This window comes from Galleria mellonella, unplaced genomic scaffold, assembly GCF_026898425.1.
Source record: "Galleria mellonella isolate WM207_F2 unplaced genomic scaffold, CSIRO_AGI_GalMel_v1 utg33, whole genome shotgun sequence".
NCBI lineage: Eukaryota > Metazoa > Arthropoda > Insecta > Lepidoptera > Pyralidae > Galleria > Galleria mellonella.
The window spans coordinates 11,946,063-11,965,136 of record NW_026442079.1 but is presented as its reverse complement, the minus strand read 5'-3'; the positions used below and the strand labels follow the sequence as shown (position 1 = coordinate 11,965,136).

Below are 19,074 nucleotides of genomic sequence, written 5' to 3'. Positions count from 1 at the left end.
ATGCTGGTAGACAGAGGAATTGGAATGTACAATTACAAAAATATAGAATCATGTAATGAATACTTCCAAACGCGATAATTTAAAAATGTAGATCAGAAAGCAACTCTAACAATACGTTTTGATACTGAAATTAGAATTTACAATTACAAAAGTAGACTGTCAAAATGAGTAAGTACTTCTCAATGTAAAAAATAAAAAAATGTAGAACAATAAACAACTCTGACAATTAGAGGAATTGGAATTTACAATTACAAAAACTTAGAACTACAAAATGAGTAAAAATAGTAGGATATAAAGTGAGGTAAAAATTTAAAAAGTCAATATGTAATTAACTAATCATGAAAAATATTTACTTTTCGATGGTCCATCCGGATATAGTACTTAGAAATTTAAGGGTAAGATTATATATTCGCATAATATAAATTTAAAGTTAAGCTATAGTCAAATATAATCGATAACGGAGACATGGTAATATTTTCCATTCCGTCCAATAGTGATGTTTTATATAGCATAATGACGCGGGTCTTGTCTCTACAGAGTCTACGGAAAGACTTTTTCCAAACGAAAAAATACAATTTGTTGGTGCCGTTTCGCCGGAGCGGCAAAATATCATAGCTTTGATCTGTATAATAGGTAGGTTGGTGAAGGGGCGGGGCTGGTCGAAACGAGGGGGGTTCGTGATTGGTGGATGGCACAAAGGGGGACAAGCGAGGTGTGGAGGCAAAGGTTGCCGGCTCGGTCTGTCGCCATTGTATGGTGAGGTGTAGGGCGACATCGTCGCGGCCTAGTGTCTGTGTCGGTTCGTTTTATGAAAAAAATGTTGGAATTTTACACGAACATAAACTCTGGATTGATGCAGGAAGGGATGCAGCCGCCTCTGGCCTGCGCGGGCAGAACAGGTCAGCTTAAATTATTCACTACAACATGCGATTTTTTGTGTGCATTTCCATTAGCTGTCTCTACCGGCGTTTTTAATGCTATGCTATGTTAGATTTCTAACATTGTGGTATATCAGACTATCAAATATATAGGATCATAGCTAGACCGATTCAATATTTTATGAAGCAATAGATATATTTATATATTTTCATAGAGAGATCCATTTTAGTTCTAATCCTATATTTACTGCACTAAATAAAATATATGTGATAGTGTGATATGCCCCTAATTATGCATAGGTGTATCTTAAAATTTCTGAGTTGTGCCATGTTCATACTCTGAATATTGCATAATTTAACAAATTATGTTCATAAAACTTTACATTTAAATGTTTTTTGTTACTGTATTTGTTGTATCATGCACGTAATAGTAATTGTTCGTTTTCATATATATTAGATGGTTAAAATACATTCTGTCTATGATAATTTAACAATTTATTAACCAAAATAAATATAGTTTTTACTCTGTGAACTCAAAAGATATGGAGAAAAACTGCATAAATTAAGTAACTAATACCTGCAGTATTCAAATAGATAGTATTTTTACAAAGAGTTTTTTAAGATCAATTTAATTTCCGAATAGATTTTGAAATTTCATATATTTTATAATTTGTGAATTACGCTATTTTTATACCTTAATCATATAGGTAAGAACAGATACTACATAATTCCGTAAATTGTGCTTATAAATCTTGGGTAAAAACCCAAGATTTATAAGCATTGTATTCTAGTTTTTACCCGTGACTTCGTCCCTATGACAAGGATATATTCACTGATCGAGACAAAAATTAGTAACATATTTTCTTTGCCGTCTTACATATTATGAATTTTGATATATGGTACGTACTATATAGTACGTAAAAATTAAATTAAAGTAAGGCACTAAGGGGATACACACAAATTCAATTTGGCATTTATATTTATTATTATTATTACATCAGTCGTAAGGGGCATTCCCCCATAAGGCACCCCGCTTGGCACTCAAGTTGGCAACTGCAGTTACGATTCCGTGACGTTTAAAGTGGGACGCTACTGACCATTTCTTGATCATTAAATTCCGTTGTCGCCTCTTACACCCTGGGAACAGAAAGGGATGGCCTATTCTATGCCGAAACCGCACTGCGATTACATTATTAATAATAATTTTTGTCTGTGTAAATACTGTATGTATATATAACTTGCCGTGTGGCCCCAGTATAGAATGGGCAAGCCCTTCCTTTCCCGTAGATGTCGTAAGAGGCGACTAAGGGAACTTAAAGGTTGAGGGATGAGCAGCGGTGTTCTTACAACATCATCAAAAGCCTAACAGTGATTGCCAACCTGTCTGCCAAGCGTGACCCCCTCCCCCCCCCCCCTATAGGAAAGGCCTATTTTCAAAAGTGTACAGTCAACAGTTGATATAATAATAATATATAATATAATTTGTAAGAAGAAACATAATACAGTAATTTTTTAATGGATGGTAATGGAATGGTAACCCTGCCTGCGCTAACGGTATACACTGGCGGGGCACCAGTAAGGGATGATAGGTGGAAATGAAAAGGCAGACCAATTAGCCCATCGTAATAAATACACTTGGAATTCAGCACGATAGTTTCCAGGGAGAACCACGGGGAGGTCGACCTGCTAGCAATGAAACTGCTAATCCGCATTAAATTAAAAATAAACGTACAATATATGATTAATTCATTTAAAAATTAAACTCATCATTTACGAGTATTAATTTATTATCTGATAATTAAGTACTGTTACTTAGCACTAGTTGCTGAAATGTATTGTAATGCATACAACAAAGGCACGAAACTGTGAAAAGCTAATAAGATACTTGGAATTTATAATATTACATTTAATAAAACTCTAAATAACTGTTTATTAAGTTACATAAGTAGATAGTTTTCTTTAGTTATTATTTATTTATTCTTTATTGCAAAATAAAACTTTGTACGAGTGGTTACTTGTAAAATCTGGCTTTATAGCAGACTCTTTCACCATCCAAACTACACGAGTCTAGAATGCACTGCTTGAAGATATCCGAGAACTTCCAAATAAATTCATATTCATGAGAAGAGTCCATGCTCACGTTATGAACTCATTTTAACAATAGTAGCTAATCATAATCTTTTATATTTTATTTATTTATATATTATTTATATTTTATATATCTATTTATTTGTATATATATATGCATATTCCTTTATATTAATTTAATACTTATTTTGTATAGACATACATTATTAGTTGTTATTTTTTTGACCTATTCCAATAATTAAGTACCGCCTTCGTGATTCACTCTTCATCCCAAAGGTTAACTACATAGTAGAGAACGCTACTAGCATTGAGTCCGCCTTTTGTACCTTATTTTATTTTAGTCAATAAAGTTAATTATAAAAAAAAAATTGCTAGCAAGTCTATAGGGTAGAAGGAAATAATGACGTTCGGTGTCTTATTCGTTCCTAACAGAAATAGTGATGCGCAAATTTATTACTACAACTACTAATTATTCGATTGACCAATTGTATCGAATAATTAAAAGATTTTAAAATCATTCGATTACTAATTTCATTTACCACACGCTTTTACTAATAGCTAAAATCATTAATTAATAGTAGTTCATGTACGAGTCGATACGAACGTAGTCGAATCGACCCGATTACTGAAATTCCCATTTTTCTTGTAACTCATCAGTTAATAAAGTATCAAAGTAAATTGTATTAATAAGTAAATATTTATATTTTAAACAAACGTAGACTACGTTCGCTATCGCTATCGCTGGAATGATGTCAATTTTTGTTAATTTACAGCACAAAAATTAATATAAATGTTATTGGAAATAAGTTTTTTTAGTCTTTTATTCATTATCACCTATTGTTAAGACAATGAATACAGAGAAAGGACTTTGTTTTCGACATTAGTAGATAGGACTACTAATTAGTAAAATCATTCGAATACGAAAATTTGTGTATTAGTAATTTAGTAATCGAATTATAAAATTAGTAATACCTAATTATTCGAATAATAAAACTTACCTAAATATTCTAACGATACATTCATTTGCCATTTCCTACGGTGGTTGATAGCCTACTGTTTTAAAAATTTAAGTGGAAATAAGGCTTTATAAATTCTGCCTTTAGCTGAATTTCGATTCGGAGTTCCTATGGATTTGAAATTTATATTAATAAATTATAATTAAAGTTTAGAAAATTAACAAAAATAGCATTACAGATATTAATTGATAGTATTTTCGGAACGTGAAAGAGGTCAAGGTAAGGCAAAAACTATTTGTTTGCTTTTTCTTGGTCCCTATAATAAGAGAGCGAATAAATGTAAGCTGCGTAGCTAACGTGATAATCACCTTAAGGACTTCTCTTTTAAATACTTGACGAAGAAAATAACTTAATAATATAAGTTGAAATAATATCTATTCTAAGCAAACTAGTTTTTAAACATAAATTGCGTTTCTATTTCTTAAAAAAAGGCCGAAACTTCATTAGCTATTTTCACACTTTCCCTTTAAACTTAACCTTATTGATGACTCTGTTTAAGTCATTGATTATTTACTCTTTTAATACAGTTAATTATTTGTTATATTATTTATATTTTATGTATTTATTACATGTATATATTTATTTAACTTATTTATGTGTATATTTTTATATTAATGTATATGCTTATAATATATGAATATATTAAATATTACTTTATATTTTCACTTCAATCAATAATGCACCGCCTACTTATTTCTCGGTTTGCCCAATGGTTGACTGGAGTCCGACAAATGTACATAAAATTTCACTGTGCATTAAAGTTAAATAAAAACATAAATAATGAGCATGATATAAATATATATATATATATATATATATATATATATATATATATATATATATATATATATATATATATATATGTTAATTATATGATCAAACACTTGTTTGAGGACATCTTTTGTTCTCTGTAATGAAAGTTTTATGAAAAAATCGGTGAGTTCTCAAAGAGTTGAAGTATATGAAGTGTGTATAGAGTATTGGTGTCTTTGAGAGGATCCACCTAATCTACCTCTCTATCTTCACACCAGGTCCCATATTGGATAATCGATTACAGTACTACAAATACTCAAGGATTTTACGACCTTAACTGCGTGTTTATACGTTATAATTATAATTGAAAACCTGTTAACATAAATACCGCGCTTTTTCTTAAATTTGTAATATTATTATTTACAATATTCTGTGAAACTAATTTTATTTAAGTTTATAAGATTTTAATTTTATTCCTTATGTAGTAAAATCTATTTATTGCAAAATTTGTCGCGTCACTGCAACCTTACTGAAGGCTAGCGATACGCGACTAGTAATCCGATTACTAATTATTCGACTTAGCAACTCATTTAGATTATTCCACACGAACATAGTCGAGTCGACCCGATCCGTTGGAATGTAATTTTTTTGTAAGCAAGAGTGTTGCCAATTTAAATTTAGTAAAAAATACCAATTTTTGATAAAAGTAATGAAAGGAAGTAAGTAAAGTTTTTTAAATGTATTTATACTAAATTGCGATAGTTATTTTTAAAGTAAACAGGAAAGTAAATAATTAAGTTATTATTATTATGTATATTATGATATTGATGTATTTGCTTACTTTCTTTTTCGTAGTTATTTTCACCAACATAATTTATAATAATAGATACAAGTAAAGGATTTTGTTGTAATTAGTTACTAATTAGTAAAATCATTCGAATATGTGAATTAATATTTAGTATTACTAATTTAGTAGACTAAAGTCTAAATTACTAATTATTGGAACACCAAAATCATTCGGACTCGCGCATCGCTACTGAAGGCCAGTGTTGCCGATTTTTGACAAAAATATCTTTTGAAAGCACTCGACTTTACAAATTTTAATTCACCTATAACCACATGCATCTAACAAAAATCCATATTATATTATATATTTGATGACGTTTAAAGGAAAATATTAATACACAAAACAATTTTGAATTAAAAGCACAGTCATACGATAGGTATCAGTAATAATTCATCTGAGGTAGGTACAATTCTTAATCTATGACAGGGCGTGAAAACCGTTACTTGAAATTTGTCAGAACAGCATAGGATAGATAGAGAATAGATAAATTAAAATTGTAAACTTGTAAAATACAAAATTCAGTCATTACGCGTTATTAATGTAGGCAAAGATACATTAGATCCGCTTAAAAAAGCAGACTGATGAAAATCTTTTATGGTGAACTCTCGTTGACCGATAGTCGAATTGGTATTTAATTAGCACGGAAACCTATACGAGTGAGCACATTCAAAGGATTTAAATCTCGATACAAAGTTCAATTTCGATCTTTGACGAATTAAAACTAGAAAAATAGAAGGCCAACGTTAAAGGAAAACATCCGACGCGGAATTTAACTAAACGGGCATTTTAAGGAAGACGGTTGAAAGCTACGGGGATGCCTCGCGAGCAAAGTACATACAAATAATTCTTTTAAAAAAATATTCAATGTCTAGTCAGAAAGAAATGGGCGTTATTTATTTTTACTTTTTGTTTCTTAGTCCGAGACGAGAGCGGAATGTGAAAATCGAGGGAAATGTTAGACGTAATACCTCCACCATTAAACACTGAATGCAATTCAGAATGAATGTGAATAAATGAGTAGAATAAATATTTATTTATTTATTTTAATGCATAACATAATATAGAGTAATGCATGCCATGCAATCCATGTACATAGTATAGAATTATATATAATATACAATGTTCTTACGAAAAATAAGTATATGGACCATGTTTGGTTATAGCAAAATTTAATCGATAAGTAGCTAGTATACATACATTGATGCAATGTCGATTTAGACTATATTTAATTACTTTTTCATATAATTGCTCAATTATAAAAAAAAATATAGATTTGCCGCGAATTTTTGTAATTAGTAATGTCATATTAATCGTACAAAAATAACGTTTAATTATAATAAAGCAAGTGTTTGTTACTTTAAATGTGTGAATCTCCAAAGCTGTCAGTCGGATATGAAAGATTATTTTTGAAAATTTTGATAGTTCACTTCTTAAGGAAGTTTATAGGTTATTCAATATCACATAGATTAACCTTTGGTCTTTCTAAGCAACATCACGATTAGAACACGGACGAATCCGCGAAAACATAGCTAGTAAAAATATAAGACCTAGTCTAGTCCCGGATTACTTTAAACAAAAAAAACTTTATATGAAATCTATGCAACTAGTTCTTTGTATTAGAATATTTTTCGTTAATAACTAGCTAGGTCTTTATAATACCTATATTTTGAGTTTTTTTTTTTTTTTTATACAACTTAGAATGGCAAACAAGCTGACGGCCACCTGATGGAAAGTCGCCTGTCGCCTATAAACATGAGTAGTACCATGGACATAACAGAGTATACTGTTTCGCCCATGATACCCCCCATGCGTTGCCATTCCTGAGGACTCAGGTGTTATTCTTCTATACCCAGTAAATTCACGCCATATCCCACTCTTCAAACCGAAACACAGCCATGCAAACACAACTGCTTCACGGTTGAAACACGAATGGGACAGAGGTATCCAAGCAATCGACTTTTGTACAAGTTATAAATAATTAATTAATTTTATTGCATTAATAATTCATACACACACACAGGTACACGTAATGACGTCGACTTTTAAAAACTTTATTATAAGTTACTCTGTGTAAAGATCAGATGCACAGTGTGAGTAATGTTTTCTCTGTAAATCATTTACCTACAATCCCTGAAAGTCTGTGTGATAGCAGGTTGATCCTCATTTTATAATATAGACTAGTTTTTGCCTACAAATCCGTACACGTGAATTTTTAAATCACTACTAAAGGGCGTATCAAGATAAATTATGGGCCATTTAAATTGCCCAAACAAACATATACGATACTACCTTCAAGAAAAAAGCATATTCCTTTTTAAAAGAGCGGTAGCACATCTGTGATACCTTTGGTGTTGCGGGTGCTCATAAGCGGCGGTAGTCACTTAGCATCAGGTGAGCCGTATGCTAGTTTGCCCACTGTGTTATAAAAAAAATATACAGACTTATATTCTGTAAATTATCTTTTTAATTCCTATTAGTCTTATTAAGACCCCTCATATATATTTTCTCTTAAATATTTCTTACTAGCTTTTACTACTATATGAGACGGAGAAGGATATAGTCTACGTTTTATTCCGGTCAGTAAATATATTTTGAACGGACGAAGCCACGGGTAAAGGCTAATATTAATAATAATAATAATAAATTTATTGCCATTCTCCACAAATTATAATGTACATATATTAATTCATCAATATAATATATTGTCCATTAATCGTATGCGCCTGGCAATAGGTACAAACGCAGCTTTTGCTGGACTGATGTTCGTTCAGCGCTGATTTTCAGTTTGCACCAACACGGGGCACCGTTTCATTATCAAATATTTATATATATTGATGTAGATATTACATAAAAAGTAAAAGAAAAAAAAAACAAAAACTAAAATAAACAAGTATAAAAACAATGAATAAAAGAAAAAAAAAGAGCAAGAATCCAGTGTACCAACAAATTAATGACAAGAAAAATACTTAAAAAGTGATATACAAATTGCGAGTGCACTACATTCCATGATGAGAGCCAGCTCCATGATCCGAGGGTTGCTTCCGCATAAGTAAAATCCTTTTCTTCATAAAATTTTTAAAATGTAATGGCGTTAATGGTTTGCGTAAGGTGGAGGCAGGTCGTTCCAAATTTTTGTTTCCAAATTAAAATGAATAGCATCGGCTATTTGAATCTTTGTAATCATACAAAATTTTAACCTGTTTTTGGTCATTGTACTCAGCTGAAATTACTTATTAATATGTATTTGAAAATAGTTAAAATTAAATTTCTATATTCATATCAGAAGTTATCTGTCCACTGCTCAACATAAGCCTCCCAGGTTGCCAGCCTCCCAGGACTGTCATAAGGATCGGTCTTCAGCCACCTGCATCCACTGACTCCCTGCAATGCATTTGCCGTGTGGTCCCAGCGTAGAACAGACCACCCTTTCCTTTCCCGTGGCTGTCGTAAGATGCAATTAATTATAGTCGAGGTATAGGCAGCAACGTCCCTTTTAGAACATTACCAAAAGCGTAACTGCAATAGCCAACTCGCTTGCCAAGCGTGGCAAATATTCGTAAATTAATTTTCATCGTCATCATCACTTCAGCCATTATCTGTCCACTGTTGGACATAGACCTGCCCCATAGACAGCCATTTCGCCACTGCCAATTAAGTTTGCTTGTGTTAAAATAATTTGCAATCTATTTTATGCAATGAATATTGCTAGATAACTAGGTATCAAACAAATATGCTAACATGACAGTATGTCAACAGAAGCGCCTGTTATATGCTTATCTAATGTCAATTTTATTGGGAATCAATAATACCTAAATAGATATGGATGCCTAGTTGTGCGATATCTAAACGTCATTAACTGACAATTGATAAGTCGAGCTTTATATATACAAAATGAAACGAACATTAGCATCATTCATACATTCTTTCTTTCTTTATTCTTTATTGTACACAAAAGGTTATTAAAATGTAAAAACAAACATAATAGTGCACAACGGCGAGCTTATCTCCAATAGAGATTTCTTCCAGCAAATCCAATATGAGAAAACTGACAGTTCATTAGTAGTTACAGTCACACATGTGTACCGATCGACTTAAACTTTATAGTTAAAAATAAATAAATAAAATGTCTTTACAATTGAAAAGACCAATAGGTATAAATAAATAAATAAAAATATATATAAGTAAATACATATAAATAGATAGATACATTTATATCACCCCTTAAATGTCCACTGCTGAATATAAGACTCGCCCATTCGGGAGTTTTATCAATTAATAGTTACTTGAAAATAGTTGCCAAGACGCTTAGCAAGTGGTTCGACAACTGCTGTTAGGATTTGGAGACGTTTTAAGAGGGACGCTGGTGACATTTCTCAATTATTAAGTTCCCTTAGTCACCCCTTACGATATCCATGGTAAAGGAAGGGGTGGCCTATTCTATGCCGGGACCACACGATAGAAAGCTCAGCATTTTTTGTCAATTTCGATTTTTGATTCATAAAATTCTGCCTTAATATAACTATATTATTATAAAATAGCATGAACAGAATTTTTGTTTTACGTACAGCTTACGAGTTGAATTTTACCTTGTTTTTTATCCAGTACCTAACTCGTTTACATATTTAACTACATTTACATGGCGTATTAAAATAAAATATATACTAGATTTTACTTTCGACATTGAGGAATACAACTGCGGAAACCACATCCAATTTAATTCAGTAGTTTTTACGTGTTACTGAAACAAACTTACAGACATGCAGACAAACAAAGTCTTAAATTGATTGTTTCACTTTCTATTGGTTTTATTAAGATCCCTTATATTTGTTTTTCCTAAATATTTCCCATGTACAGACATCGTTTTACAAATTTATTACATTACAAAGATTTCTTTAAAATATCTATTTTTAATAAGAAAAGATTTTTAAAATACATTGACCTTTGAAGGCTTTGCCCTTGAAAATGGAATAAGTATAGGTTCTATTTGTTAATCCATGGTAAAATACTTGATAAAACACGTAGATAAATACTCAAGATGAAACTAATGAAATAATTCATCAGAATTTTGTGTGCTTGTATTATTGTTTGTTTATACATTGTGTTGTACAAATTATTCTCATTATATTGTTGTAATGAGAATCATTTAATACAGATATTAGATTATAAACAAAATAACAAGCAAACTATTCCTTGAAAGGATTTCTTCCAGTCAACTTTGAGAACCCGAAAGGAGGTTAACTTTATTTTCTCATTTTAATTTTGTGACGATTGAAACTGCCATCAGGTAATAATTTACCGGGTCAGATTCGAACAAACATCGAATCGAGACGAACATTACACTGTGGATCTAGCCAGAGGAATCTACGCAACGTCTCGTCACGAATTTCAGAAATAACGCTTTTTTGGAAAATATACCTATATGTTGTTGCAGGTTTTGTCCTAATTCGTACACGACAAAGCCGCGACATTTGAGTTTGTTAAATGTATTTTCTAACGCACGTTACCAATAACGCGTACGCCACTTATCTTTTACCAAAAGCACCAGACACAACTTTCGCTTTTGCGTCATATGATACCGAAATTCTCGCATCGCATTACGTGACTCCCCACATCGATTAAGCGTCAGGCTGTTACTCCATTTTGTTCCCCGGCTTGATCACCGTGACCCGGGTGACCCGGGCACGCCCCTCCACTCCCAATGGGCTGTCCCCCCACCCCCGTACAGTCTAAGAGCGTGTTGAGACGTCGTTCCGTACGATATTTTCTGCTTAACGCCATTCCGTCTTTAGGTATTGTATCTGTAAATATTTCTATCTATAGTTTTAGCAATTGGCTTCATCTTTGTCAACGTTATTCATTTGAATAGTTATTTTTTTTTCAAAGAAAAATTGACTTATATTATGGTAAAACCAGTTATTTTAATTCAAATCTAAACTAATGGCCGGTGCTGCCACAATACACCATGAGACTATCAAGCGCCATAAATATTCGTTCCTTGGAAATGTATATTATTTTTTCGGCGATTGGAGATGAGACTCTGGGCTCATGGGGCCCCGAGGCTATGAGTCTTTTCAAAGAGATATCACGCCGACTGGTGGAAACCTCTGACGACCAGAATACTTTTCTTTATACAACAAAGAATGGCAAACAAGCTGACAGTCCACCTGATAAAAAGTGGTAATCGTATTTCTCGGAACTTCGTAAATTCACGTCATATGGGATATGGCGTAAATTTACCCTTTAAACGGAAACACAATCATGCAAACACAACTACTTCACGGTTGAAACACGAATGGGACAGAGGTATCCAAGCAAAAAATAAGGCTGGCCTATGCTTTGGTCAACGCATCATTTCCGATAAAAAAAAAAATACTTTCCAAATTAGATTACAATTGACGAAGATAGCGGGGAAAGGGATTGTTAGTAATGGAGACTGAGAATCCCATTGCCAGCAATATAACCAACCAGGTCGACCTCCTCGCGGTTCTCCCTGGAAACTGTCATGGTTAATTCCTGATGAATTCATCATGATGGGCTAACTGGCCTGTTTTCATTCTCATCTATCATCCTTCACTGGTGCCCCGTCAGCGAATACCGTTAGCGTAGGCGGGGTTACCATACCATTGTCATCCATTAAAAAATATTTTAAAATTGACGAAGATATAAGGTAACAACCAAAAAATATAGCCGAATTGTGAACTTCTTTTCAACCGACTATAAAACAGAAAGAAGGAAGTAGGAGTAGCAATTGGCAATTGCCATGCTTAGCAGGCAGGTTTTTTTTGATGGGTGAAAATGGAATGGTAACCCCGCCTGCGCTAACAGAATACGCTGGCGGAGCACCAGTGAAGGGTGACAAATGAGAATGAAAACAGGCCAGTTAGCCCATCATGATGAATACATCAGGAATTAACCATGATAGTTTCCAGGGAGAATCACGAGGAGGTCGACCTGGTTGGATATATTGCTAGCAATGGGATTCTCAATCTCCATTACTAACAATCACTTTCCCCCTAACAGGCAGGTTGGCAACCGCAGATAGGCTTTGGTGATGTTTTAAGAGGGACGTTACTGTCCTTTCCTCGATAATTGAGTTCTGTTAGTCGCCTCTTCCGACACCCACGGTAAAGGAAGGGGTAGCTCATTCTATGCCGGGACCACACGACCTACTTATGTAAATACATAGATATTATTCGTAGTTCTTATGAATTCTGTAAATAATTTACATGCGGTCCCAGAAAATTATAAATTGACCAGTGCGATAGCAAGGTGATGTCTATATTTTATAATAAAGACTAGCTCTTGCCCGCAACTCCGTACATGTGGATTGTGAAAGTATGTAACCACGACTAACTGATATATCAAGATAAATAAAATTACCAGAGGCAGACTTTGTACAAGTCGTTTGCTTAGGTACCTATGTCCTATTCATTTTTCTACTGTGAAGCAGTTGTGTTTGCATAGCTGTATATCGGTTTGAAGGGTGGGATATGGCAATGAATTTACAGGGTCCAGAATCATAATACTTAATCCTCAGGCATGGCAACGCATGGGGGATATCATGGGCGAAACAGTATAACTCTTTTATGTCCATATTATATATTATTTTCCATCAGGTGGATCGTCAGCTTATTTGCTACAGTTGAATAAAAAAAGCGCAATTTTTTAAGTTACCTAAACAAACATACTAAAAATTATCGTTTTAGCTTCTATTGTTTTTATTAAAATTTCTTATATATTTTTTTCTTAAAGATTTTTTACCTGTGTTTATATGGTCGTCGTCCGCTAAACCGACATGTTTCTAGACCAGGATAAAAATTAGCCTATATCTTTATCCATCTTTTTTTTTATGCGACTTAGAATGGCAAACAAGCTGATGGCCCACCTGATGGAAAGTGGTAACCGTCGCCTATAGACATGAGCAGTACCATGGACATAACAGAGTATACTGCTTCACCCATGATACCACCCATGCGTTGCCATTCCTGAGGACTCAGGTGTTATTCTTCTATACCCAGTAAATTCACGCCATATCCCACCCTTCAAACCGAAACACAGCCATGCAAACACAATTGCTTCACGATTGAAACACGAATGGGACAGAGGTACCCAAGCAATCGACTTTGTACAAAGTCTCCCTCTGGTCTCCATCTAAACACATTTAAATTCACATCACTTTAAAATTGTATATACACGTACCCAATTTTACAGTGATTAGTTAAATCATTAAGTCTCCATAAGGTGAAAAATTTTTACAATTATAGTATTATTAAGAATGAAGGACAGATTTTAATATAACAACTACCGGTTTAACATACGTGTAATTGGATCGAAAAAAACTCGACTAGTATCGGGATCAATTCGTAATCCTTAGTCAGGAGCGACTGTGACGCGAACACATGCCTGACTGGGATAGGGTTGTCTAATAATTTGTCACTAATAATTTTACGAATATTAAAATTGAGGTCGCTTGTATGTGTATTAAATGTCGAACTATATTCTGTTTCAATAGAATTTAATGAAAATATGACAAAATTGTGTCGAAATTATCATGTAAGCATTAAATTGATTACTAGTCTATTTACATTTTCATTAATGTTCTGTTAAAACGGATTACATGTTTAAACTAACTTTTGTATATTTTTTCAGTATTAACTTACGTATATAATTTAAATGAGCATATTATTTTGGCCGTGTATTCCCGGCAAAGAATAGGCCACCCCTTCCTTTCCCGTGGGTGTCGTAAAAGGCGACTAAGGGAGGGCTAGGGATGGGCAGTAGCGTCCCTCTTAAAACATCTCTAAAGCCTAACTGCGATTGCCAATCCACCTGCTAAGCGTGGAAACTACTGGCAAACCCCCTAAAGGGGGAGGCTTATATTCAGCAGTGGTTAGTTAGAAGCTGATATGATGATGATGATGTATAAATTTTTAATACCTTTCTCAAAAATTAGCTTACTTGAAAATACTTAAAATAAGTAACCTTCTATTACATTTACTTATATACCTTCCGCTGTATATAAATATAAATATTATTATATTATTACTTATATAATTTTTAATAATATTGCAAAGCGATAGTTTGTTCATATACCTGGACCTTCCACATGCTACTAATCCAAGACTTCTTCTCCACAGAACTGAGCGCCAGCATCAAGCGTGAGAAGATCGTTGAGATATGCGAAGGCTGTGGGCAGAAGATCCAGGACCGCTACCTCATGAGGGTTGGAGAGTTGTCATGGCACGAGCATTGCCTCAGCTGCTGTGTCTGTGGCTGTCCCCTCGCTCACACATGCTACACCAGAAACGCGAAACTTTACTGCAAACCCGATTATGATAGGTAATAATCTAACGACATTCTGCAATCATATATTATTTAAAATCTTAGATGCTCATACGAATTTTATTGCAAAGCAATAACTGCCAAGCGAAATGCTGTGCGATACCATTAACTCCACGTGTTATGCTTTATTCTTTGTCCCATAGATTATTCGGAGTGAAGTGTACAAGATGCGGCGACCGTCTTCTGCCACAAGAGATGGTCATGAGAGCCCAGCAGTATGTGTTCCACATACAATGCTTCGTTTGTGTGATGTGCTGTCAACCGTTACAAAAAGGCGAGCAGTACGTCATCAGGGCTGGTCAGATCTTCTGCCGGCAGGACTTCGAGAAAGAAATGTATTTGATGCAGCACGCGGAAGATGACATGATAATCGATGATTCCGAAAGACCGCGGGACGGCCGAAGGGGTCCGAAACGACCACGGACTATACTAACATCCGCACAAAGAAGACAATTCAAAGCTTCATTTGAAGTGAGTCCGAAGCCTTGCCGTAAAGTACGAGAGGCACTAGCCAAAGACACTGGCTTGAGCGTAAGAGTTGTGCAAGTCTGGTTTCAAAATCAGAGAGCTAAGATGAAAAAGATCCAAAGGAAAGCCAAGCAAGAAGGAGACAAGAACAATGAGAAGGAAAAAGATAAAGACGAGAAAAGTATAAAACAAGAGTCGCCGTCAAGCGAACACGGCAATTACTTGGGACTCGATGGATCGTATTCTGCGTCGAGTCAGCCCCTTAATCCTAATCTACCATACTCTCCAGATGGTAAGTTCATTCATATAGAATCGCAAGTCAAATATTTTAAGTAGAGTTATGTCAAATATTGGTAGTGTCGTGGACTAGTGGTATACAATCCTAATATATAGATCATAAAAGTCATAGGTTTGAATTTGGCCGACACCAAAAACTTTGTGTTGATTTAATCCTACTAACTTTCTGAGAACGATCAACCGATAATAAATCGAAATGATTCGAATGACGGCAGTAGATGCATCCGTTACTTTGATAAATTCTGTTAAGATCAGGGAAGTAAGTCGAATCTTACGTTCACCATAACGACAATAGTCGACAAATGCCTTTAACTACCCCGAAACAAATATTTTTTTATGTCTACGTTTACTTTGAAATTATGACCCATCTGTGAGTAGTAGTAATAATAGTGTGAGGGAGTAAAAAAACTGGCACTGAACTCCCGATTGTTAACTCTCATAAATATATTTTCAGACTATCCAGCGCATTCTGGCGACAGCTTCTGTAGCTCAGACATATCTCTTGACGGGAGCAACTTCGACCAACTCGACGAGGGTGCATCAGACACGATGAGTCTTCAGAACCTTGAAGTGCAGCATCATTCTCATCCGCACACCACTCATCCTGCTCACGAGCCTCTAAACTTAGGCACAGGGGCCGTTGTGAACCCAATAGACAAACTTTATCTCATGCAGAACTCGTACTTTAGTACCGACCATTGATTCTCTGGACGCGGCGCTGGCAGGAAGTCTAAGGTTGGTCAGCGGCTGCGCCAAACGGCTATAGACCTATGCATGAAGTCTACAGCAACCGTAACTAGTCATACACCCACTTACACAAATGCTAATTCACTATTGTCCTCGAGTTTGCATTTTAAATATTATGACGTAAATTACTGACCCAACTGGACGTCAGTAAACGGACTCTTTAGCGTGATCAGTGATAGATCAGACTTTATTATTAAGTAGGAATATGCTAATTATGATGTGCCATTTAATTAAATAAAATAAATTTTGGATTTATAAGTATCGTTCAAAAAATGAGAGGATTCTCAATTTGCCAATAACCTTTTATTTAATTTAAGCGATATTTTTACAAAATCAAATTAATTTTGATTAAATTCTTTAACTCTGTCACGTTTCGAGCCACTGGTTTTTTATACAGCATAATCTTTCTAATTTCTCTAATAGGTTTTTTGTTCACTTTAGTATTTTGTAACTTTTAAATTGGCGCCAATGTAAATTACAGTTTAATTTGTGATTTAGCATGCCTGATTGTAAATATAAATTCAATGCGATTACTTCATGTACATTCTTAACTTTCACTTCCACATTTTAGTGGGTACGCAAAAAAAAATAGAAAAATATATAGATATGTGTAAAATTTGCTAGCAATGACATAACAGAGCGAAAACTGTCATTTGAACTTCTGTAATCCTACAGAGGACCTAGAAAATTTATCGAATATTAAACAGGTATTGTAAACTAATGTAGGTACAAGTACTTAGATACTATACACATTGGTGATATTGATTTATTTTACTGAGACGGCGCAGAAATTTTGTTTCTTAGAGTTTCGGTAACGATCTGTCACTGTGAATTACTAAGTTATATATTCAATAAAAAAAATATGTACATGCATACACATACAAAATATAGATACAAAAATATTAGTTAACTAAGTAATATTATCCAATTCGGCGAGAATGAATTATTGTAGTTAATAAGTATGTAAATATTGTACAGAGAGTTATAATTTTATTTTAGTGCCAAAAATCATAACCTAAGACTGCGAAGCAAGTGATGAGCGTTAGCGGATTTGATAAATTTATAAAATAAACATACAATTCTAAACATATTGAGCAGCGCCATCTAGTACCAAAAAAGTATAGAGTGTTTTGTACCTAACATGTAAATTACACCCAGATATATTTATAAATTCAAATATTTGTACGTATTGTGCTAATTAAAATTAAAACTATCAAAAGATGGGGCAATTTGTTATGTCGCCATACCACTGTCGTCGTAAAGTAGGCTTTATAATTTTATTTTACATTAATTTTCTGCGAGAATGAAGCAAGCTAAAATTAAGTATACAGCTATTTCGAGTCCGCTCACGCCACCGTTTCCTTCGTAGGCCTAATAACCTATCGTCTGGAGCAATGATTCAAATTAATTAATGATTGATTTAGTTTTTCTTCTTTTTTTTATTAAGAAAAATTGATGTTTTTGTCCTATATGATTATAAATAAACACTTGCTACTTATGAAATTTTGTAAAAATACCCATCTAAGTGTGATAGTTACCTAACCTTAGAATATTTCTAAGATTAATGGGAAATTGTAACAACTGTACCTATTTATAGTTCAGATATGACCCAGATACCTATGTAACTTTTACAATTTTAAGTCAAGGTCATTATTTAATCATTTTAGAGTCACGATCTGTAAATGATTAAAAAGAACGCTTTTTTTACATTCCAAACATCGCCATGCTACCCGAGGAACATTGTTTCTAAATAGGTAATGGTAACTAGAGCACATAGGCACAGAATTAAATCTATTTCACAAAATCTTAGTTATACATTTTCAGTTGCATATTATTCAATCAAACTGGTATAACTTATTGTTATTTTTTTTATAATATTTATGTTTTATTTGCAAATATAGGTAAATCTATAAGCAATAACCTTTTGCGTTGTGAATTTTATAATAAATAGATAATAGAACACGAAAATTTCTAGTCAGATGGCTTGTGAGTACTTTCTTTCCCCTAACTATACTGATATCACAGTCTAAAGAACTTTTTTCTACCAGTTGTCCAATGGGGAGTTATATGCCCCCTACTGTCATTTGTTGGTTCGAGACATACTATGATGTTGGACCACTGGTTGTTCCTTACACTGTGTTTCGTTTAGACGTGTATAAGGTAGTACATTGTATACTTAGACACGTAATATTATAAAATTGATGTATATGTAAATTAAAAGAATAACGAGATCTTATTGTTTAAATGTTTCCATGTTTTTTTATTGTACCTACCTACTTACCTAATTTTCTCTGAAAAGCTAGTGTAGGTTACATAAAGGTTTACATTACTACGTTCACGTTGATCTCAATATCTTGTATTGAAAACTTAGCCATGCCTATAATAGATAATATAGGAAATTCAGATTCCTATACAAACTTATGGTCGTAAGTGTTAAGGCGGTCGTAACGTAAATTTCTGTACTATTCACACTAGGCATTCTGTTTGTCTGTTTTATCTGAACGCAATGAAGTTAATGATTTTAGTAGACAGATGAATGCATTTAGCACGCCCCCTTAAAAAAGGCGTATTAAATATTCTGCTGTGTAGTTAAAGAATTTGCTCGCATTCTTGGGTGGATACTAGACAATTCTTAGGG

At 33.7% G+C, this 19,074-nt stretch overlaps 1 protein-coding gene across 1 annotated transcript; it reads left to right on the top strand.

The window, feature by feature from the left end:
* The first annotated feature begins 762 nt into the window (after window positions 1-762).
* LOC113513121 (LIM homeobox transcription factor 1-beta) lies at window positions 763-18,660 on the top strand. The gene is made up of 4 exons (XM_026897097.3): window positions 763-899; window positions 14,720-14,921; window positions 15,068-15,684; window positions 16,144-18,660. Exons 1-4 carry the CDS (start codon window positions 809-811, stop codon window positions 16,389-16,391), a joined length of 1,158 nt encoding a protein of 385 aa, XP_026752898.2. The 5' UTR covers window positions 763-808; the 3' UTR covers window positions 16,392-18,660.
* Window positions 18,661-19,074: the final 414 nt, after the last annotated feature.

Excerpts from the sequence above, each read along its gene's own strand:
- LOC113513121 (XM_026897097.3), top strand. The coding sequence starts at position 809 with ATGAAAAAAATGTTGGAATTTTACACGAACATAAACTCTGGATTGATG. Across the intron at positions 14,922-15,067 it reads TGCAAACCCGATTATGATAG|ATTATTCGGAGTGAAGTGTA; the intron begins GTAATAATCTAA and ends TTTGTCCCATAG. Across the intron at positions 15,685-16,143 it reads TCTACCATACTCTCCAGATG|ACTATCCAGCGCATTCTGGC; the intron begins GTAAGTTCATTC and ends ATATATTTTCAG.